At 43.5% G+C, this 23,550-nt stretch overlaps 2 protein-coding genes across 2 annotated transcripts in view; one reads left to right on the top strand and one right to left on the bottom strand.

The window, feature by feature from the left end:
- ARHGAP17 (Rho GTPase activating protein 17) overlaps nt 1–19,729 on the top strand; it is a 30,666-nt gene extending 10,937 nt beyond the window's left edge. Inside the window, exons 4-21 of the mRNA XM_026859360.1 lie at nt 59–135; nt 1,213–1,324; nt 1,517–1,593; nt 2,315–2,426; nt 3,177–3,245; nt 3,407–3,488; nt 5,592–5,719; nt 6,114–6,225; nt 6,785–6,866; nt 7,322–7,402; nt 8,118–8,231; nt 8,510–8,601; nt 8,739–8,895; nt 9,059–9,076; nt 10,105–10,347; nt 12,291–12,454; nt 12,860–13,477; nt 18,815–19,729. Coding sequence (XP_026715161.1) covers nt 59–135; nt 1,213–1,324; nt 1,517–1,593; nt 2,315–2,426; nt 3,177–3,245; nt 3,407–3,488; nt 5,592–5,719; nt 6,114–6,225; nt 6,785–6,866; nt 7,322–7,402; nt 8,118–8,231; nt 8,510–8,601; nt 8,739–8,895; nt 9,059–9,076; nt 10,105–10,347; nt 12,291–12,454; nt 12,860–13,477; nt 18,815–18,945 — 2,469 coding nt within the window. The 3' untranslated portion in view covers nt 18,946–19,729. The remainder of the gene's footprint in view (nt 1–58; nt 136–1,212; nt 1,325–1,516; nt 1,594–2,314; nt 2,427–3,176; nt 3,246–3,406; nt 3,489–5,591; nt 5,720–6,113; nt 6,226–6,784; nt 6,867–7,321; nt 7,403–8,117; nt 8,232–8,509; nt 8,602–8,738; nt 8,896–9,058; nt 9,077–10,104; nt 10,348–12,290; nt 12,455–12,859; nt 13,478–18,814) is intronic.
- Nucleotides 19,730–19,842: 113 nt separating this feature from the next.
- Nucleotides 19,843–23,543, bottom strand: TEX47 (testis expressed 47; the record flags this gene model as incomplete). Its single annotated transcript, XM_026859359.1, is given in 6 exon segments — nt 19,843–20,000; nt 20,428–20,587; nt 21,026–21,249; nt 22,033–22,108; nt 22,474–22,577; nt 23,435–23,543. Coding segments are annotated over 6 exon segments (711 nt in total), but the record flags the coding sequence as incomplete, so codon positions are not given.
- Nucleotides 23,544–23,550: the final 7 nt, after the last annotated feature.

Below are 23,550 nucleotides of genomic sequence, written 5' to 3'. Positions count from 1 at the left end.
GGGAGAGCTGGAAAGGGTGAATAGCGCTAAGCTAGGCACTGTTCCTTCTGTTCCATAGAAAAAACTTCCTCTGACAGCTCTTGCTCAAAATATGCAAGAAGGATCTGTCCAGCTGAGTGATGAAACTCTGTTGGGGTAAGTGTCTGGCTTGCTTTCGAAGTTGCAGTCTGTTATTTTACTGCCTGCAGGGCTCTAATTAGAGACTTTGGGTACACAAAGGCTGTTTTCAGTCTAATGAAACTAATATTTCTAGATTCCTTCTCTTAATCCAAAGGGAGAAAAAGTGAGCAAGCATGTCTTCCCGAGTGCTTCTGGGGGCAAGTTTTAGTCTTGCTCAGAATTGCTTTCTAGAGGATTCTGATTCTCTGCTATCTTAAAAGCTTTTGAAAATTCCTTTTATCCTCGTGAATTAGTAGAATTACCTCAATTTAAAATTGAGTGCAAATACTGCATTCTGCAGGTTTTCATTAATGACTTAAAATAACACCAATTTGCATTAATGGCTTCTAGTTTAAAATAATGCCAACTTCCTTATCCTGGCAAAGTGCATATTTGCAACTTACAGGAAAGTGGCTGAAACAAATGACTGTCAGTATGCTGAATTCCTAGAGCAAATGTGTTTCCTCGTTGCTGATGGCAATTCTAATGGAGACGGCGTAGAATGACCGTAAAAACCTTTGTGTGCGTTTTTGTGAGCTGCTGCAGGAGATTTAAACGTGGATAAAAATCTTAGAGGATAGGGTTTTTCCTCAGAACAAGCTTAAAACAAAGGTCAAACCATGGTTTTGGAACTCGAGACTGCAGCATATGTGATTGCTTAGCATTATGGTGTTAAGACTCCTTCACATTAAAGGGGCTTAGGAGAAAATGAAAATTAAATGCTGCATTGAGCAATTTTCCTGCATCTGGTGAGATAGAAGGATGGGCTTTGAAATAAATACTAACTTCTCTGCCCTTAGGACAAGTATAATAACCTAGATGATCCAAAAATGTTTGTAATGGCAAAGGAATTTTGGAAGACAAAGGTTTAATAACACTCCTTGCCTATCCCAAATTGGACAGCACAGTGTCTTGGTTTTGTGCCATTGCTTTATAGAAGACAAAAGCTTTCCAAAAGGGTAGCAGATGGCAAAGGGCTCCCACTATTTTGTTTTGAATCTTTCTTCTTTAGTGGGTAGTAACTCATATCACAACTTCCTGTAATTCTCAAAGGAAAATGCTAGATACATGCGGTGATGCAGAGAATAAACTGGCGATGGAGCTCTCTCAGCATGAAGTCCAGATCGAAAGAGAAGTTTTAGATCCGCTGTATCTACTAACAGAGGTAAGTCACCAGCCTGACTGAAGAAATGGATTTATGTATAAACTGAGAAAAAAGGGTTTATCTCATTGCTAGTAACAGAACTGTTTCCAGGAGTCCTGTTTAGTGGTGGAAAGTGGGTATGAAATGTGCAAACTGTTGTTCGTTACAATACACAATTTAAAAATAAATGTAAGCCTTGAATTCTTGTTTTAGACAGAGATCCCAAACATCCAGAAGCAGAGGAAACAGCTTGCAAAGCTGGTGTTGGACTGGGATTCTGCAAGAGGAAGGTAAGAAATCACGTCTGTGATAACTGCTAGGTCCTTTTCTGTTCATGGCGACTTCTTGTTGGCGTCTCGTGGCGTCTCATCGAATGCTGGTATTTGCTTCTGAAATGCGACTGCATTGCGTGTTAATATGTTGCTGAAAAAAGACAAACCTACATGTAAATTTTTCAAAAAAGGACTCGCAACTACTAGATCTAAACAGAATCAAGGTTTTGGGAGCTCTTACTTGCCTATATAGAACTGGAAAAATGCTGAAAACTCATCATCTTTCCAGTTCGCCTAAGTTGTCAGTTTAAATGAGGAATGGGAGTCTAATTCTGGAACCATACCAAGTGCTTTACAGCATTATATCGAACTGCCTCACTGGTAGGGTCCTAGGTTGTTCAACTTTACCCGTAAGTCCCTTTAAACAGTCTTCAACCGGGGCAGTAATTTCTGTAGCACTTTCTGGGATTGGTAGTTCTGACGTTTTATACACCCACACTATAGGCTGTGGAGAACGCAGGATTTCTTGTGGATTTTTATAGTTGCTTATCTGTTCGTGAATGATGCCAGCATGTCCTAAATGGTGTATTTTGAACCACCCTCCTTAGTTCTGCTGGGAAAACCCCTGAAACTACGGGGTTTGTTTTCTGTCAGAAGAAAGCCATTTCAAGGGAGCCAGAAATGCAGATTCTTGCTCAGGGGTAGTTTTCACCAAAGGACCAAAGCCCTTCTTCCACAGGTATAATCAAGCCCACAAGACTTCAGGAACAAATTTTCAAGTGCATCCTTCAAAAATAGAATCTCTTAAGGAAGAGATGGACGAAGCTGGAAATAAAGTAGAGCAATGCAAGGTATGACAGGACGAGTGTCTGTCCTTTACGTGTCTCCCGTTAGCAACCGCAGCAGTCGGAGTGTGCCTGTGTCTGCGCGCCTGCCCAAGTACTGCACTTGCAAATTATGTGGTTGTTAACAAACTGTATGGCTTAGAGGTATATTAATGCTTGTGGATCTCTGTCTTGAATTGCTTTAATTTAACAAGGAACTTTTGGGGGGTTTTAAGATGGATATTTTATGTTATTTTCTGTTTTGGTCTGAGCCAGTTATAAGAAGGAACTGTATCTTAGCCTTGACTGAAGTGTTCAGGGTGTCTGGATGCTTCAAGCCGCTGAGTAGCCTTGCGGTGTGAGCTGCCTGGATGAAATTCAAGCTGCTGACATGAAAGGAACATTCTGACTATTACTGACTCTGAGCAGTTCACATTCAGCTTCAGTTCTCAGTTGTCGAGTAGTACATTATGCCACAGTTGAGCTGAGCACCAAACCCCTTTCAGTAGTGCTTGTCTTTGTATGCAGGGATTGGCTGTAAATAACGTGCTGCTGTACAATCCAGTTGGTGTTTTAAGTGGGCAACTGCTTTGCTCTATAAGACAAAGTTAGACATTTTGCTTGGGGCAGGTGGATGACTGGCTTCCTGCACTGCTGGAATTGATAGTTCAGTTCAGGCTTACTGCAGGCAAAATATACAGAAAGACAGAAGTATGCATGTTTAAGTTGAAAAGCCCCTGTAAATTTGACGTTGCTGTCTTGCGTTGCTTTTCAAAGGATCAGCTAGCAGCAGACATGTATAACTTCGTGTCCAAAGAAGGGGAGTATGCTCGATGTTTTGTTATGGTGAGTACTTCTCCACTCTGACTATGATTGCGGCGTGTACGTGCATAGACACTCAGTTCTCAAAGATGACATTTTGTCTGCTAAACCTTCTAGTCTTGTATTTTGTGCTCATCAGAGGCTAATGCTCTTTTTGTTTTTTAAAATGTGGCTTCTGTTCTCAGTTATTAGAAGCACAAGCAGATTACCATAGAAAAGCATTAGCAGTCATAGAAAAGGTCCTACCCGAAATTCAAGCCCATCAAGGTAAAGTAACTTGTGCTCTGGCTGATGCTTCTCCTTGCCTGTGCCACCTATGCACAATATTCTCCTCCTTTATCTTGATTCTCTTGCATGCAGACTTACTTAATAAGGCCATTTTGATCTACTTAACAATTTTACATTCCCAAGCATAATTCCATCTTTGTGTTCTCTGGAGTTCTCCAGCCATATTTTAACACACTAATAAAATATTAAGGATCTGTCTGATACCCAAGAGAGTAAAGGAAGGATTTTTTCTATTTGCTTGCACTTCTTCCTTGATATCATGTGCCCTTTGCTAATTCATACCTGGCTTTTTAGGCCAATAAAAGTTTCATTGTGATTTAGGAACTCTTTAGGGTCCTTGCTTCTCGAATTACTACTAGGCGATTATCAGAAAAATTCCCCTTATTCTAAGGAGCTTGACTTTTTTTTTTCCTCCTTTTATGCAATCCTTTTTCCCAGTGTGCACACTGCACTAGAGCTGGCTAATGGAGTGTTCATGTTACTGTCTGGAGTACCAGCACTTAAGAAAAGCTATCAATACAGCTGCATTTCTCTCCCCGTGCTCCTAAGCTTTCCATTGTCAGTGGGAGTTAAGGTGTGTCGTTGATGGTTTGGTATGAAGATGCACTGTGTGGTGTTGAATTGCTCTCCTAAATACTGGCTGTACTGTCTCTTAATTGCTAATTGCTTTGAACAAGAGGTAGACCTAGCAAAGTCTGAGGAAAAATCATAACGAAAGCTGAACAAGGCTCAGGTACCTTCAGTTATGGACCACGTGCAAGTTGTAAAGGATGAAGCATGTAAATACACAAATAAATACAAGCATCTTGCTGAAAGATGACATAGAATGTCTGTAAATGTGGTGGGAGGTGAGGTAATGCAAACCAACGATGCTTACACGGCGCCAGGGCTGTGTTACAGCTGTCTGGAAGGTTCTCTGTACAGACACGACTCCTTTCACTCTTTTTAGTGTTGCTCAGCTGCTCTGTACAAACTCTTCACAGGACAAACGCTTCAGAACAGATCAGCCTCCTAGGAGGTGGGCTAGCAGGCTTGGTGTCTGCGTGGTCCAGTGCCTGAAGATCTAAGTGTAGTGCATGACTCCAGCGGTGTTTCTAGCTGTTCTGTAAATTACTGTGACTTTGAACAGTTCCTGGGATTTTTTTGTCCTAATGTTTGCTGTAACGTGCACAACTGGGGAAAATGACACGTGCCTCTAACGGTGTGTTAATGAATGAGAGGAACCAAAGCCTTATGAGGGATGCAGTTGATGAGGTTTTGTAAACAAAAAGGGTAAATTAAATCCTTTGCGGAAGCACAGTGTGTCCCTTGAAGTCTTCATCTTTCTTGACCTTTTTTCCACGTAAACAGAATAATGCGTCTGTACTAACAATAACCTTTTATATCTGCATTTTATTCTATTAAGGCAGGAGAAATGGGTGAAAAAATAAATTGTAGGAAGCAAGAAATTCACATTCAATTTGGAGAAACTTGTGCCAATTTTGACTTTCAAAGTTAAGCAGCAATTGAGAAATTGAACTGAGAATTTGTGCAAGTGTTACTGATGAGCTGTTAATGTGATAATTGTAATGTAAGAACGTTGGGGCTCTTAATATCCCTTTTAAATTGCTGATTCCTTAAATCAGCAATAAAATTTGTGTTAACAGCTCAGCTTTTATCCACATTAAATATAGTTGAAAACTTAAGTTCAGCCCAGGTCATGCAATCTGGACAAAATTTTTCATAAAGACTCTTGCAAACCTAAGCCTTTTGGTGTCTTGGTGGATGAGAATTAATGTAACTTCCAGCCATGTGGTGGCACTTGTGTTGAGGCCTGATGGGGCATGTGCTTCCACTTACACAAAGGATTTCTATGAGATATTCCAGCCAGAAAGATGCAGAAGTATTTTTTTTTTCTTGAACACCAGCAGGCTCGTTTTGTCTTTACTCGTGGTATAGGGGACTTTACCAATCAAGGGCTGTAAAACTCCTTTATTCTGAAAATTTCTTTTCTGTACTGGAGACTTTCTTCTTGTCTTGTCTGGGACATAATTCAAGTGTTTGTTAGATATCTTGCTCAGTGTTTTGATACTCTCCAACTAGACAAATGGACTGAAAAACCAGCTTTTGGGACTCCATTAGAAGAGCATCTCAAGCGCAGTGGCCGTGAAATTGCAGTCCCTATTGAAGCCTGTGTAATGATGCTTTTGGAAACAGGAATGAGAGAGGAGGTAGGTAACACCATATCACGTGCTATGGAGGGTAGGAAAAAAGAGCTCAAACTCCTGGACTAGTGTCTGTACTTTTTAACAAGCTGCTTAAGTAATTTTGTTTATTGGTGTTGATGATAAGTCTTTTGCAAGAGCAACCTGCAAAGATATTTCAAATAGTGCTGAGCTGAATGCACCTAGAATGAAAAATTAGCAATGGGCCAAGGGTGAGATGTGGCGAAAACGTTGTTGATAGCAGTGACACGTGAAGAGCCAGCTAGGTCAGAACAGTACTGTAAGGAGAAGACGCCAAACTCGAAACTGCTCTGAAAGACGCTGTCATAACATTTCTGCTGTTTTCTGCTTGTACTAATGTGTTGCTAGCAGTCAAATACATTTTATTTTTAACATGCAGGGCTTATTCAGAATTGCTGCTGGAGCCTCCAAGTTAAAAAAGCTGAAAGCTGCCCTGGACTGTTCAACTTCCCAGCTTGATGAATTTTATTCCGATCCCCATGCTGTTGCAGGTATGGGGAATGTTCTGAATCAAGACCGGGTATAAACTGGTACGACACGAGTTTATGCTGTTTGGTTAACTGCTGGCTTGCTGCAGTGTAAGGTGCTGATCTCTGCAGACAAACTAGGAATGAAAACACATTGAAAGGGCAGTACAGTGAACAGCTTCACACAAGCATAGGGTACACATGCTCATCACGCTCCATGTGTTCGTGTCTGCGTGACAGCGGCGTTTAACATTCAGGGGATCACAGAAATCCAAATATGATATTTCCTCTCATGACGGGAGTGTTAACGTGATCAAGGGAGGTTAGAGCCATATGTCGGTCTTTGCTCTGAAGAGGTGATTCATAGGTTTATGGTACCTGTTTCTGTCAAATTACAGTAAATACTGGGAGACCTTTTACGTTAAGTGTTGAGCAGATACATTGTGGAAGTGTCAGGTCTCCCCACTTTCACTGGAACTTGGGTCCTACTGCAGAGGTAAAATAGCACATCTGAGGACAGAATTTTAAATGAAGATCAAAAGCAGCAGCTAAGCAGCTAGCCTGTTTCTGGTCTGCGTTGCAGGGGCCTTGAAATCCTATTTGCGAGAGCTGCCAGAACCTCTGATGACCTACAGTCTGTATGAAGAATGGACACAAGCTGCAAAGTAAGCACACTAAAAATCCCTACGGAGGAAAGCATTCTACGTATTTTGATCAAATTTGGTTCTTCATATATGAATTCAAAAGACAAGACCAAGCTCACATAGTTTAATTTATCATTTTTGCTCTAACGAGTAAATATTTTGTGTAACAAATTATTTTAAGTTTTGTGGTTTAGCTTAATACTAATTGCACAAAAATGGGGTGAAATATCTATTTTATGTTTAAACATAAGGGCTGCTTCAGACTGTTGGCTGCATAGTGTTGATGCTTAAGTTTTCTTTCATTGTAGATAGAGGTAATTCAGGGATTTGATGAGCAGGTTGCTGAATTACTGAATACAAAACAGTGAATTTATTTGGCATAAATGGAAGATTATACAGTCATCTTTGTTCACTGCAGAAACAACGAATTTCTGATCTGCAAGTAAGATGTAACAGAATTATTTTTTTCCTTTCAGCATTCAGGACCAGGATAAGAAGCTACAAGAGTTATGGAGAATTTGTAACAGATTACCTAAGCACTATCATGCTAATTTCAGGTATGTAGGGATGTCTGTTGACTTGCAGTACAGCCACTTCACTAGAATACTACATTTCAAAGATGATTAATCAAAACTCTAATCCAGGTGGGTTTTTTTCCTGGTCAAATTCAGTTAGGTTTGTAAAAGGACACCCTGGTTTATGTGTGCGTTGGTGGTGGTAGACTCTTTTAGTCAAGTTAACTCACTACTGACTGCAGTGAAAGAGGGATACGTGGAACCCTTCTACTTAAGGGTCATCCTGTTGGCAGCGGGACCTGGCTTTTCACCAGCCGTGCTCTTCTTTGTATTTTCCAGTTTTAGGAATCACCTGGACGTATCTTACATGTGTTGGTTTTCCTTTTGGTTTTACCTTTTGGGAATGAGTCAGAACAAAACCAACTTTGGTGACTCTTAGAAGTGTGGAGGTTCCATTATAGGATATGAAAATAGCTGTTAAGTAGGCCTTCTCAATCTAAATGGGGTTTTTTTTGAAAATACAATAGTTCTGTAGTTCCGTTTTAGTAAGGTGGGAGATGCTTCCCTTTCTACCCAGTTCAGCTTTTATGATTCACGAGTAGAAACTTAGTGGCAGCTACCAAGCGAGAAGGCTGTTCATCTTATTTCTGAGCGTTTGGGAGCTGTCTTTACAAGTTCTTGAATTTTTACTTGCTTCCTTTCGACAAGAAATGCTCTTTATCTTCTGCTGTTTAATTTTTTTTTTTTCTTTTTGTAGGTATTTAATCAAATTTTTAGCAAAGCTTGCACAGAACAGCGACGTTAACAAAATGACACCCAGCAACGTTGCAATAGTCTTGGGCCCCAACTTGTTGTGGGCAAAGAATGAAGGGTAAGTTGTTTTAGGAAAGCTACAAACCAGAACTTCCATGAAGCTGTAGAATTTCTTGTCACGTAGCTTTAAATCATGTAGGCTACTCACAGCAACGGACTATTTGCCTAAAAAATAATTTCAGATGTTCTTTCAGCCTGTGTCTCCAGATCCTTTTGGGTCTGTGTCTTTTTAGGAGTGTTTTCAAATGCTGTGAACGTTACTGAACAGTCTAGGTTGGTTTTTTTTTTTCTTTTGATAGACCTCTGTATAAAGCTTTCTACCAATTTCTTCTGCAGATCCCTTGCTGAAATGGCAGCAGCAACTTCAGTCCACGTGGTAGCAGTTATTGAGCCAATTATTCAGCACGCAGACTGGTTCTTCCCTGGAGGTAAATTCTTGCCATAGTTAAAAGAATTTTGTATTTGTGATAACCCAATGCAGGTAAACCTCCAGTAACATCTTTGCATCGAGGCACCGGTTTGTATATGCATGTCTTGGGATGCATTCTGCCTGCCTCTCTTTCAGATCAAGATTTCAACGTGTCCGGGGCGTTTGTTGCAATTCCTGCTGTTAACTCAAATCACTTGTCACACACTGGGAATGAATATGACTCTGGGACACTGGAACGGAAGAGGCCTGTCAGTATGACTGTAATGGAAGGGGATCTCTTGAAGAAGGAAAGGTACGTTTCATTCTCGCGTTAGGTTTCAGTTGTCAGCCCGCTCCTGGGAGCTGGGCTGCTGAGGAGGCTGCCATCGGACACACTTTTATTGGTCTCAGGAGGAGGATTTCATGGAAATACTGTCGGTAACAATAGTGATTTATTTCCCCCTGTGTTGTTGCAGCCTGAGGAAGGTTCAAAGGTAACGTACTGGTATTTGCTTCCAGTTATACAGTATGCATAGTAAAAACCAAGCAGATAATTACTGCTTCCAATTACCATTTTCCTGTTACAGATTTGGGGGGGTCTTAAAATCCACTGAAACAGAAGTGTATATAGTAGCATCTCTCAGTCTCTAACTTCTGATATTCCATGGCTTCTTTTTCAAAGCCCATAAGCTGAGGTGGTGTTTACCTGGTGCCTTCATGATAAGACTTCTGTGTTGATGGTACAGTATGCCACAGCAAACAGTAGAACGCTAAAAATAAAAACAAAACGTGCTGTTTTCCCATATAACACGTAGTGTAACGTTCATTTATTATCACTCATATCATGAATATTCAAGTGATGTGCTGTTTTGTTTTTAGCTGTTTATGCAAATGTTAAATTGTTACCTGGATGTTAACTGTAGCTAGCCACATGCAAATTTATCAGCACTGGCAGAGGAAGAAGAAAATCAATTCAAGATTCACTGTCTTTAACACAAGAAGAATAAGATTAAATCCTCGAATGAATGTGCTGTACGCATTCTAAAACCTGTTAGAATTTGAGTCCATCTATCCGTAGTTCTCCTTCAAACAGCAATCATAGCGTATATCCAGGGGCTTTTTTGTCTGTCTTGAAATCTGCACTGCAGCTTAGTGTGTGATAGAAACAGAATTCATGTGGCAAAATATATTCAGCGAGGAGGTACCCTGGTATGGCAGGAAATGTATGTATTCCCATGCAAAATTACCGAGTCGTTTGACCTCATTGTCATCAATGTCTGTCTTCAAATGTAATGAGTAGTTTGTTTCGCTTACCCCTCTGTGTGGATAAGCCAAACACGTTGCATGTCTTAACATTACTGGTGTTACATGCAGAAAGTTGAAGCTTTCCTTGTTGCTGCTTTGCATGCTGAGCAACAGGGGGTTGCATTTGTCTTCGTGGGTTGTAACATCCAGTTGTCCTGTTGCTTTAGTGACCTGGTGTTGGCTGGCGTGGTGTGTTTACTCTCTCTTCTTTCTATAGCTTTGGTGTCAAGGTTATGGACTTCCAAGGGAACCCTCGGAGGTGTGGCACTATAAATAGAAAGCACACATCCCCTGCTTTCCAGCCACCACTCCCACCCACGGAGCCTGGCGTGCTGGCTCAGGCTGGAGCGGAGCAGCACTCACAAGCTTCTGTGGCTGAAACAAGCCCAGTGGGTGCTGGTTTTGCTCTCTCTGCTGGCACAGCAGAACAGTTACAAAGCCCGGGAAATGAGGATGGCAGGTAAGCGGCACGGCTTCAGCTGGCAGTGGCTTAGCAGGCTGCTTCAGCAGCAAACTGATGGGTCGGGTCCCAGGGCCCCTCTTCTGGCAGCAGTGCCTGTCCTGGGGGGCAGCAGCAGGAGCTCTCCTGCCATGCCTGTTGTTCCAGAGTTACCTTCTGAAACACCATCCCTTTTTCTGCACGTTCCAGAACTGATCTTCTAAAAGAAGAGAATTCTTAGGGGGAAAAAAAGGCGGTGATGAAAAAATACTGAAAAAGACTGTACTTCCTACCCATCCTGACCTTTCCAAGTTATACCCGAGAGGTGGCCACACAGGACGACTATCAGTTTGCTGCTGAAAGAACAAAACCTACCAGTGGCAATACTAGAAACCCATTGGTCTTGTTTGTTGTTTCTTGTACACGTTATCTGGATATGTGTCTTTTTTTTTTTTTGTCTGTAGCAAGTGCTAGTGATGACCAGACTTACTTGCTAGAAAACTGGAAGTCAATTTATCAAACTTCAGGATTAGTTTCTCTAGGACAAGCATGTATACAGGCTACTTAATTACTATTGGATCTTTTTGTGCAGTCGTGTACCCAGTATTAATATACACAAACTCCAAGACTGATGGAGGTAGCCTTGACTCTTCCTTTCATGTGTGGTGAAAGCAGCACTTTGCTTTCAATATTTTGTGGTCTGAGAGATGTAACAACCACATGCAGTGCTCTCTAAACGTTGCCCTCTTGCATAGCGTCTTGTGGTAAAACACCACTCTGGGGTTTGATGCAGCACTGGCTTTTGCAAACAGCTTTTGTTCTCAAGTGACACTTTAACATTTATTTTTTTTTCTCGTTCGGAAATCCCCCACAGACTAATATTTCCTCCACAGATGTCTTTTGAGGCAGAGCCAGCTAAAATGAAACCTTGAGGGTAGCGTCTAAAAGCTGCATTTAAAATCTGCACAAACTCTGAATTCAAGTAGCTGAAATTTATTAGCAGCATCTGGAGAAATTAAGATTGCACTGAGCCACTAGGTGACTGAAAGGTGTGAGTCCTTTTGAGAGGAGGTGAGGGCAAACTGCGAGTGCGTAGCAAGAGGAGGGGGCAGTGCTCGGTGCCGCCTTGGCTGGTTCATACCAGTGCTGTGGTTTCCCCCTCTTCTGTTGCCTTTGTAGCCAAAGGTCAGGAACAGATGTCCTGATCTCACTTTCAAAGATTTTTACAGGGCTTGATCCCTGGAAACAATTCTGGTCTCCCAGAAAGGTAAAAACTTAATTCCAGGTAGAGTGGATAGAAGACGTCAGCCAGTCTGTGAAGGGACACCCGGCTCTTGCAGTCCCCGAGGATCTCAGCAGTAGGACTGCATCCGCCTCCCCCGTGTCCTATGTGTAGCAAGATGGTTCATGTCCTTTGTGGGTTTTGGGGTTTTTGGGGGCAGCTTCACCAATTGCCATCGCTCGGTCCTTAGTGCTAGGTCTGGCAGGTAGCTGCCAGGGAGTTGGATGGATGCTGCGACAGGGTATTTGGAAAGGCAAACAGTAATGGGGGTGATGGGTGTATCTGAATGAGGAAATTGGGCAAGTAATTTTGTATGAACTTTCACGTTGGGAGTCTTTTTAAAGGATCTGCAAACGCTCCAAAGGGGCGTTAGCCCAGAGGCCGTACCCCTAGGTATCAGTATTGCATTCAAACAGGTACTGCGACCCTGCAGAACCCAGAGTCCTGATTTAATTTCGGTAATTAACCTTTTGTACAGGCTTGCCTAGAGCCTACTGGCCACTTATTTGAAGAGCTGTAGCAGCTTTCAGGCTGTGAGTACCTACCAGGCAGTGCAGAAGTTATTCCAAAGAGCTTGAGGGTCAGAACTGTAGCACAGTTCGTAATGTAAACCTGAACGGGCGCAGCTGATCTGGGAAGGCATTTTACAACCATCTTCTAATGTAGGATTTTTAATTTTCAGTACCTCAAAATCGAAGGACAGCACGTCTTCAGCTACTCCTCCACCCGTGAGAAACGGCGGGCATGCGGGCACTGCCCAGAGCCAGTCAGCAAGTAGCACTAATCAGCTTTCTGTTAATCAGCCACAGAACGCGGCAGGTCCCAGTCCCCATTCCATGAGGAGAGGTGTGTGTTTCACTTGCTTTTCAAGCCACTAATTTCCAGTTCTTTATCCCGCAAAAACGCTTACCAACATAACTTTATAAGCATCTCTTCCTTTATTATAGACAGTGGTTTACTCTGCTTGCATTTCCCTAAGGCCTTAGCTATAAATGCACCTCTGACTTTTGGACTTTGGTGGATGCTGGTGGTAACGTTACCGGCACTGTTAAACAAAATCACTCACAGGCTTTTGATTCGTAAACTTGTGTACCTGTTCCTGCAGCTTCCTGTTGGTATTGCTTTTATTAGATAACACACCATTTTATTTTGATAATGAACCCGACTGTTCTTTCGTGCTACTGATTCCTTCCTTTCGGGAGTTTGGTTTTGCTGCACACGACCATGATTTCTCTCCTCTCCCCTTCGCAGCTGTGAAGAAGCCCGCGCCTGCCCCTCCCAAGCCAGCCAACCCTCCGCCGGGGCAGCCAGGAAGCCACAGTTCTGCCCCTGCTGCTCAGCCACCCTCTGTCTCTCCAAAACCACCTGCTAGAAGTTCTTCTCCTCCCGTTCAACATACAAACCAAGGAGCAGCCCAGACCTCCGCTTCCCAGGTTTCTGCACCTCGGAGATACTCCAGCAGCCTTTCCCCAATACAGGCTCCCAGCCACCCACCACCACAGCCCCCAACACAGGCTACTCCTCCACTGCAGCCCAAATCCAACAGTCAAGCGTCTCCTCCTGCTGCAGCCAGCAGTGAGCACGGACCGGAGCAGCCCTGTTACACTCCTCCGCAGACTCCAACGCCACCCGACACACCCCCGCTAGGAAAGCATGCCACTAGCTCCCCCTCGTCACAGCCACAGCCAGCTACTCAAGAATCCTCCCAGTCCCACTCTCCCCCCCAGGGTGGTACGCTGCCGCGGCCACGGCCAGTCCCGAAACCCAGAAATAGACCCAGTGTTCCCCCCCCGCCTCATCCTCCTTCTCAGCTGGCTGGAGATGGTATTATTGCAAATCCCACGCAAACAGCTTCCAAAATAGTAACAGGTGAGTGGATTCTTTCCTGTTTGGAGGTTCCTCAAGACGTAGAAATGGAGAAAAAAAAATGCTGTAGCTGAATTGGGGGGAGGGGGAGGGGGGAGGGAGAGGGGAGCTGAAAAACCCAAATAATAGTTAAAATACTAAATTTGATTATTTCCAGTTAAAATGTCCTGTTCTGTGCATGAGGATTTGGGGCACTTCCTCAGTGAAGGTTTTCATTCTTGAGGCAGAAAGGTTTGGGGGGAAGCAGAGATGACTTTGCTTATTTTTTTTTTTCCTGCTTTGGAAGCAACATGCTGTTATAGCACCCAACTCTCCAGGGCTTTCTCCAGGCTCAGCATCATGCATCTGTGGCCAAAAAGCAAGTGTTTGGAGGAGGGAGAAGCAGTAGCCAAGGGCAGTTTATTTCAGCACGTACAGAAGATAAGAAGTGGTCACTGATACCTGGTCTAAGACAAGACACTTAACACAGGGAATGTTTTACCTTGAGAACAAAGTCTTTTGATGTGCCTTAAGTTGGGCACCCAGGAGCTGAAGGATCACGTATGCTGAAACGTATTTCTCAGGCCAATTTCTAGGTAGCTCTTTGTATTTTAAATGCAGCTTTCTCTTCCAGTTTTGAGACTTTTGTGAAGTAAAGAGAAACTATGTCTTCTCACAGAAATTTCATGAAGCTTGTAGTTACTAGTTTCATAGGGATAATTTAAGCCTTGGGTGGAAAAAAAATGCAGCTGTTGAAGACAGTCAAAACTAGCAGATCCTGACATGTGCCCCTGCTGAATTCCTGCTTAAATTCTGAAGGAAGAGATAATGAATTTAGGAGACTAATGCTTTTAAATCTACTTATATTTAATAATGGTTAAAACTTTCCAATGACACTGCAGCTTCTCTAGAATAAGACTAATGTATTGGAATGCAAAGTATAAATTCTGTTGCCTAACAGCTTTACCCCATGATGCCTTCACAGGTGGGGATGGTTACTGCGAATAAGGTTTGTACTTACCAGAAACATGCAATACAAGCTAAAATGCTCCTGCACAGCAATATTTTATTTGTAGCTTTATTTTGTATATGCGCTTTGGAATATGTGCTATCTGTCAACTCTGTGTTATCTCATTACTACATATCATTCTGTTTGTAAGAGATTTTTAAGACCTAAGCTGCTTAATTTGAATAGTCCTGTGAACATTAAGCTGTTCCTTAAAACATTGTAAAAGCATCTATAACGAAGTCCAAAACCACTTCACACAAAGTCACCAGAACTGCTAATCCACAAGTCAGGTGTGAAGCAGTGACCTGTTCAAAACAGGTTTGTTCTCATCAGTGCAGGCAAATAGTGGAGCTCATGTTTTTTCCTACAATTCAGTGGTTTGTGGTTGCATTTCCATGTAGCTTTCACTTTAGGTTTTCAGTTATTTTTAACTACTTGGAATTTATTTGGCAAAAATACATGTTCATGTGACTAAACCCCTTTGCAGCAGAGCACCCAGCAGCAGCATCTGCCTTCTGGCACGTTTGCATTCTGTCAGCTCCAGCCTCACTAATAGTAGTGGTCTGTTCAACCACAGCTGCCAAACAGCACATTAATAACCTTCCTGTTCCCGTGTGACGGGGTAGAGGTGCTGCCTTTTTAAGGTAACAACTGCATGACAGGCTGAAAAAGTTGAGGCTGCTTTCTTGAACTATCTCAAGATTTGACTGCTTACAGGGAAGATAATGAAATCAGTATTGGATTGAGAAGTACAGTTTTCTTAAATTCTAGCAGTAAATGAGCTCCTTAAGCAACTAAAAAGTAGCTTTGCTTTTTAAAATAACAGAATTTTCCTTATTGTACTTCTTTTTGTCAGCATCTTTAAGATACAAGAGCAATTTATTTCAAAACTGGGTCCAGAAGTAAGGCTGGGCTCTGGATCTTTCCAGCACTTACAAACAAGTTAAGAATGGGACCTGTGCTGATGAGTCAAACTCCAAGGAAAGACTTAACCTGAATTTTGAAGTCGTGTTCCATAGGTTGACCATATTTGTTTTCATTTTGGAATTTTTCTGGTTCTGAGGAAGTTGCTTTAATGATAGCAGACAAGCAGGGTTTGTTTTACCCCGGTGTAACTGGAGAGATACTTGTCTCCTAAATAATACCCAGCTGGTGTGCAGGGGGCTGCTTTCTTACTGGGGGAGTTCCAGTTACCCAGGGCGAGCATCTGCCAGATGGGACAGCGAGCCATGAATTACAGCCTAGAGCTGACTCCTGCTCAGGGAAGTCACAGCCAACTGCCCTGTAGTCTGGGAAATATAAAAAAAAAAAACAACAAAAAAAAACCCCAAAAAAACCCAACAACACAACCAACCAGAAATCAACAGTGTTGAAATGAAACTGAAGAGACTTCATGCCGTTCCTTTCAAGTGCAGAGCGTAGCAAACTGGCCATGGAAGTTGTGTACAGTAAACAGGATGAAAGCTGCTGTGCAGGAAAACCAGTAAAGGGAAGCTGCTGCTGAAGGATTCTCTAGCAAAAACCGATCGAGGAACCTAGAAAATCTAGTATGTTTTGTGAAAATACAGCTTGAGGAACAGTTGAAGTGATACTCGGGCTTACCTATAGCAGTATGCTCGGTACAGGATCATCCACCTTTACCAGATCAGCCTTTTTTTAAAGAATTAATATTCTGAATTAACACCACTGCATATTACATAAGAGTATCTGCTCTAACATTTACACGTGCACATATAAGCACTGACTATAGATTGACTTACCTAATTCACAGTGTGAAATAGCTGGTTTTAACTTTAACCTTAAATAGTGGAGCGAGGGAAGACAGATGGGAATAATGGAAGCCAAAATTAAGTTGCCAGCAAACTTCATAATACCAGAATGGGAATTCTGAATAGTGTTCAGGATACTGTTGAATTCCTTTGTCCCTGTACGGGCCTTTAGTAATGCCTCAAATTCTATTTATGGTATTAAAGTAATAAGCCCTAGAAAAGAATATTCTAATCAAAAATTTTATTAAATAATCTAGATGTTTGACCTGCATTCAGTAGGAACTGTATTGGAAAGTTCAATGGTAAGGAAAAGGCATATGATTGGCCAAAAATGTTGCTAATTCATAATCATGTCTGTGCTAATGCTCACTACTAACCTGTCACCAATAACACTGCTTGCTTGCATTATCATTAGCGTGGCATGCAAAAAGAATGGCTGTTTGATGCTCGCTCTGACATTAACGTACTAAAAGTATTGGAGACTAGAATGTCTATAAAGTCGTTCGTGTTTTGACTGGCCAGTTTCACACTGTACCACTTCCACGTACAGAAAAATCCAATGTAGACATCCGCGTGTTTTATGCAGAGGCTCATTCTGTATTTGATGTAGCTGTCCCATTGTTTGTCACAAATACTCCTGTCCTGTGTCCCCTCATGCTTTCAGTTACCTCCTTTTCCGATTCACCCTTCAGCGTGCAGTCATGGTAGGGAGAACTTCTGTGCCTGCATCTAAAGCTGAAGCACACCTTTTAAGTGAAGGTTCAGAGGTAACGGTAGGAGCTGTTAGGTGTTGGGGAGAACGCAGCGCCCCTGCTGCCTGGCTCTGCTCAGCGCTCTGAGGTCAAGCTCTGCGTGGAACATTTTGAGTAAGAGAAAAATGAAAGAACAATTTGGGAACTCGCCTGATTGTAGTTTATACTTTTATGTTGTATTGCTTCTGTTAACAATAGTAAAAATGACTAAAAACATCTAAAGTTTAAATCAACTGACTTTAAAAGTACCTAAATTTTCATGGCTTGTAGAAAGAGCAGTTGCACAGTGTAGTTGGGGATACAGGAGAGCTGCCGGTGGTGTGAAACTCGGTTTCAGGGATTGGGGACTTAGTTTAAACACATGGATGTGGGGCGAAGTGACAAAGTTTGGGTTTAAAGTAGCCCCAGTAATTATTCCTTCATTGCTATCCATGCTCTGTTGAACAGGGGCTGTCTTGCAGGTGCCACAGGGCACTCACTTTCCTAAGGAGAATGAGGGAAAGAAATCGATTTAAAGGATTTCCCCCAGCTGATGGTGTTTAACAAGTCATACCAGGACTGATGGATTGTGCTGTGCCTTTGGGATGATTTCATTTACCACTCAAATATTATCTCAGCAGAACACGGTATCCCCAAGGCTTTGGTACAGGACCAGGGAGAAAATGTGTCGTTCACACCTCCCAGGAGAACGTGAATCCTGGCATCACATTTTTGGGGAAGTTGCAGCAATACAAACATGAACACTGAGCTGCTTAATCAGCGTCTGGTCATAAACCGACGGAGTTCCAGCCGCTGTCTTTTGCCCAGTGATGCTGTTGATCACCGCTCCTTGCGTGAGGAGGGGCAGGGGAGCCTGCACCCGGACTGCAGGTCCTGTCTGCTTTCACCTCTGCCGTGTCATTTAGCTCAAACATTCAACTTGGGCATTTATAAAGTAACTTCTGGGCTAAATTTAAGATTTAATGCTCGAGACATGAGTCGAATTCTTTACAGGATGCCTGTCTCTGCCCCCTGTGTTTAAAAGCAAGGCATTTATTTGGATTCTTTATTGATATAAATGATCTAAATTATTTTCTATTTGGGACAGCTGCTGGATTGCAGTAAGTGATGTCATGGCATATTATACATTCGTTTTCCAAAATACTGACTTAGTATTTTCAGTTACATTTTTTTGAACTGTTACAGATTTTTCTAGTCTTCTAACTACCAGGGCAGTCAGTCACCAGAAATGCAGCGTTTTGAGGTCTTGGACACCTTGGCTTGAGCAAACTTCTTCCCCCAGAAGAGGCAGAGAACATGACGTTCCCCGTTATACACAGGAAAGGGGTTTAATCTGCATTTGGTTTAAAGAATTTCTCTTCTTGTGGCAGTGCCTCCTTTTAGAAGCAGTAGGAGCACGTATGGTGTCAAAAGTCATGGGTGGGGGTTACCTGGCTGCTGATGCAGGTGCCAGATTTCTTTGCTGAGTGACCATTGTGTTTTGAGGAGGAAGTCTGGAGTGACGTAGCGCTCGGGGGCATTGAGGGGCATTGAGGAATCTGATACTGAATTGTACTTGCTGTCTTCTGTTCTTCAGAAAGCAATGGTTTTCTTCTGTTACCTACCAGACTAAATAACGGTATGGAGGAGAAGCGACTCGTAAGCTTTTTAGTCTGACTTAGCCTTTCTGTGTCCATGTGTGCACGTGCACATACGTGCCAGCCCTCTGTTTGAAAAGCCTTTGTTGGTCTTTCCTTTCCTCCTTCTTTCTAAGGACACGCACCAGAAATGCACTAGTCAGTGAGGTGTCACTGTCCGCGCTGCTGATCTTCCTGTTCCCTTTTTTGTGCAGACTCTAATTCCAGTATTCAAGAACCACTTCAAAACCCTTCTTCAGAGCTTCTTACAGAGCCAGCGAGCAAAGAACTGCACAACCACCTCATGCTCGACATTGACAACGACACGGAAAGCACTGCTCTGTAACGGGAACTCCAGCTTTTGAAAGGTTCCTCTCCTGGTGGGAAAACTAACAGACCTGGCAGTGAAAAGCTTCTTTTGACGATATGGCAGAACCGTGTAGAATTGTGACTTGCGCAACACAAAGTGATTCAGCCATTCAGAAGAAGTTTAATGATCTGTGTCTCAGCAGTGGTTTTTCCACCTCTTGGATGGAAGGAATTAATTATTGCAGAAACTTGCATAGGAAGTGTAATTGCTGCTAATTCAGATGGTATTAGCAGAAATTCCAAAAGAATAAGAAGCAGAACGTTAGTTATTTAAAGTGCATGTATTATGGAAATAATCTTTTTAATGTCACGGTTAGACTTTTATTTCTAGTTCTTAGACATTACAAGGAGATGCCTTGCAAGAGACATTCCCTCACTGATTTGCTGCAGATTCTTTTTAAAACATGAACCAAAAAATGCCAGAGTGCTGGTGGTGACTGCTGGTTATCAGTCACCTTGTCAAAACTGTGGATGTATTCTAGTGCCTTGAAGGACTGTCTTACTGTAGAAGGAAACTTACTGTATCTTTAATCATTTCATTGCTACTTAATGATCAGTACTTAATACTTATTTCATAGTTATTTGTATTAACCAAGCCTGCTTTTGTTTATGTGAAACTTGCGACTGTTTCGAGATAAAACTGTGGAAGTGGCTTTTGTGCTTTCATTGAAAACGGTTGAATTTTGAAAGAACTTTGAAACAGCTGTATGGATTCGTCAGTTGGGTGAACATTTATAAAATTAAAGATTGTCTTTTGTCAACTCAAGGCATTTTTATTCAAGTTTGTGGGTAACATTGCTTGAGCGGACGCTGAAGTTCCCGGGGTCCTTCCCTGGGCTTTGCAGCTCAGGAGTCGCTGGTGGCTCAGCTGCTGCTCCGAAGGACTCTGGTGGGAGCATCCTGGGAGTGAACGTGCATCTGTTCTTTGCTGTGTAGATTCACCTTAAACAGAGATGAGGCCCGCTGCGAGGAGGAACGCTGGATACAGCCTGTGTCACACAGAGAAGTGGGATGGAACAGGCCATACAGTTTCTGCGAACGAGAGAGAGGGAGAGGAAACTAGTCAATTCAGGTAACATTCATATAAATAGTTGAATTAATTTACTCAACCTGTAAATTCCTTAATACTCCATAATACGTTTTATTGAAGTTACTAAGCTAGACCTCGGGCTTAACTACAAAATAAACTGCATTGCATAAAGGCTTTGACAAGGCACATCGCATATATTATAGTTGCTGCCTTCTTGGTTACCCCAGTTTGCAATCCCAGTGGCTGCCCAGTTTCCAGTTGAGACCACTCTGAACCGGGGAAGTGACCCCCAGTAGTGGGTGTAGTCCTGCTTTCCCCTGCCCCTGCACGAGCACTGTAACATTCATCTCAAAATTCAGCGTTGGGAGCCACAAATTCTAGTTCTGTGACTAAATTTGATGTTTATCTCTCAAACTCTATGCGGTGTACCTGAATCCAGGGCAGGTTGTGAAGGACTTAAATAAATCCTCAAAAAATCTTCGGGACTTGCCCATTCTTCAGCGTTACACAAATAGTTAATTGTCTCTGCCGGGATTAGCAGCTCGGGTGCAAGAGTGTGTACGTTCTCATTCGTATCCTCACTGTCATCCTGGATAACAAACAGCGTATTCCAATACAGTTTGAGTAAGAGCACAGGGCTGTGATGCAGTTAAAGTTGAGGCAATTTGCCCAAAACATCAGGCCTCGAGCTGCTCTGGCACAACCGGGAGCGCAGCAGTGGGCAGGGGGAGGAGGCAGGGTGAGGTATTGGCTTCATGAGTGGCTTTCACCTGGCTTCAAGCTCAGCCAGTGCAATTAATTAGCTAATCAAATGGCAGCACAAAATAGCCCTACAGAGGTCCAGGAAGAAGCTTGGAATACATGAGGTTTTGTAGTGCTTTAACACTGCTGCTGGAATCTGCTCAGGTGTATATGCTTGTAAATGCTGCTTGGCAGACCAGCGCGGCTGCTCGCTTGTGTGGTTTGGGGGGATTTTTTGGGGGGTAAACTCGGTAAGTTTCTTAGATCCCAGTTATTTGAAGTTTACCTCAAAATTCTGAACGCAGTCTGCCAGTTGGGGTAGGAGGGCGAGGCACTCTGCGACCACCTCCGCCGTGGACTGCGCTGGCGTCGGGGCCCGTGGACGTGTCGCCGGAGGCGTCGCTGTTGCCACGTGCCAGTCTGGGAACAGTCTGGTGGGGATGTTATGTGCCACCACTAAAACTTTAATTTCCTGGAGTAAAGCCCTGTGTGGAAAGAGTGAATTCCATCCTAAAGTACAGCAAGTTCTTATCAGATGATCAAGTTTCATAAACTACGGAGTGAGTTGTTTGCATTCCTGTGCTGGAGGAGTGTCTGCAGGCGGCGTGGTGCATCCTGCCACTCACCCCCAGAACCCTTTCTAATGGTGCTCTGAGGTACCGCGAGGGTCTTGAGCTGGACGTGGGGGTAAGAAACAAGGAAAAGAGCAGTAGGAGTTCATGCAGAGTGGGATGGGAGCTTGCTTGGACAGGAATTCCATTCACAGCAAAGAGAATGAGGTGGCTTCTGTGAACCTGGATTTCAGTAAATTAATGCAGGGCCCTAGAGAAACACTTGGGTTAAGCTAAAGGCAATTGTCTGAACTCGGGGGGACTGGTTGGGTAGTGCCGAAAGGGCAGGCAGCAGGCTGGAAGGCAGTGACTCACCCTGAACATCATTTCTGGCGTTCCTGTATGTACATCTACAAATGTTTACAGAGCAGGGCACAGAAATCATACAGCCGATCCCTAAGGATGGAATTTCCCTGTTTTCAGAAACCTGTGAGGGCTGTTGACAGTTGAAGTCTTGGTGTCTCAAAGACAGGTTCCAGGGCAGAGGCCTGGGGAAGGGCCTGCTGGCGGTGCTGACTGACCCAGAAAGGATGGTCGTGGTAACTGGAAAGGGTCAGCTCTGTGGTCAGCAGGTGCTCCGTGGGAGAATAAGAGCTTGATGTAGTCGTAGCTAATGTTCAGTTTAAGCTTACGGAAGCATTTTACCACTTCTGTTAAAATTTTGTTTCACCTAAAGTAAGACGAAGCCCTTACCTGTGACCTTGATTTTGGAGAGAAGCTAAATCTTGGATGATGAGATGGATTGTGCTACTGCAGGACTGCAGAGGAAAGGGTAGAGCCTTTACAGAATTGCGTATTACAAACTAATTCATGAATATAAAAATAATTCATCAGCTGGGCTTTCCCTTTGAGTCGCAGGCGCTAAGGACAACGCGTGTTGCTCCTGTTACGTCTGACAGAACGTGTCAGCTAAGTCAGAATAACGTTCTGGGACAGTTATCTGAAGCAGGGGCTGGAGTAACTCCCCAAGGTAAGCCACGAACCCACCCCAGTGTTGTGCAGGTCTTGAAGCCTATGTATGCAGCAGGAGGTGGTTATACATCTGTAGTTAGCTGGATCTTAGAAGCTGGATTTGTACAAAAATGAAGGTCGCTTGATCCCACTAGGAATTTATGTAACTTACCTCAACTACATGAAAGATACAGCTGGAATAGAGGAGTAGCAGACCTGAGACTTGTTCTCCGGAGTGGTCTTCTAATGCGTTGTCAAACAATCCTCTGTGATAACCTTGTTTTAAAAGAAAACCTGGCAGTTTGTCAAAGGGTTTATAGCGATAGCTCCAGCGCCTTGGTGTTGTGTGGTCTGTTCTGTGTTCTCTGCTCCCCCAGACAGCAGTCACAATCGTGCTTTTGTTATTCAGAAGATGGCATCGCTACCCTGGGAAGCTCTTCTGAACAGCCGCAGCGCTGCAATTCACCCTAGTTCCTAAAACTGCACCAAAACCTGCACTGCTTCGGTACCTGAGGTCTAAAATTCCCATTAGTGTGTGTTTGCAGGTGTCGTTACATCGCTGCTGCTGGAGGGCCCCCATGGAGAGCACTTCAGGAACCTGTGTGTGCACCTCAGTCCTTGGCTCTGCTCGACGTTGTGTCAGCCAGTGCCAGTGTTTAAATAAAATAAGATTACCTTAAGGTATCTCACTCACCAGACAGAACATTTGGTGATTAGTTCCCTGAGAAACTCATACGTAAAGTTGGTTGCAAAATAGGTATCGGACTTAATTCTTAAAGTCTCTCTCTCCCTCAGTTTCTCAGTTGTTTCATTTGCTTAGGAAGGATTCCCAAGTGACAATTCTCTTTATATGGTTTAACAAAATACTATTTTTATGGTTTTATTGGCTGCCACAAGTGTGTCACCACTCCACACTGCCCCTGCTGTCGCCCTGCACGTGCAGCGCCATACCTTTCTGGGGGTTGATTTTTGCCACCGCCACGCAATATTTAATGTGTTTCGAAGAAGCTGTGTGACAACGAAAGGTGAGCAGGGAGGGTGGGATTCCCCCAGCCCCAGCACGCCGTGGGCAGCCCGGCCGTGGCTCCCTGCCCCACACCGCGGGGGCTTGTCCCTCTGCCCGAGTCACCCACCTGCCACCTCCTCAGCCGCTGTCCCCTGGCCCAGCTGGGCCACCACCAGCAGCCTGTGGAGCGGGAACCGGCCCTGTGGGGAGGAGAGGGGAGGCCAGGCCCGGCCAGGATGAGGG

The sequence above is a fragment of the Athene cunicularia genome (genome assembly GCF_003259725.1).
Source record: "Athene cunicularia isolate RWA chromosome 14 unlocalized genomic scaffold, athCun1 chr14_part2, whole genome shotgun sequence".
Lineage (NCBI taxonomy): Eukaryota > Metazoa > Chordata > Aves > Strigiformes > Strigidae > Athene > Athene cunicularia.
This window is presented reverse-complemented; position numbering and strand designations above follow the sequence as displayed.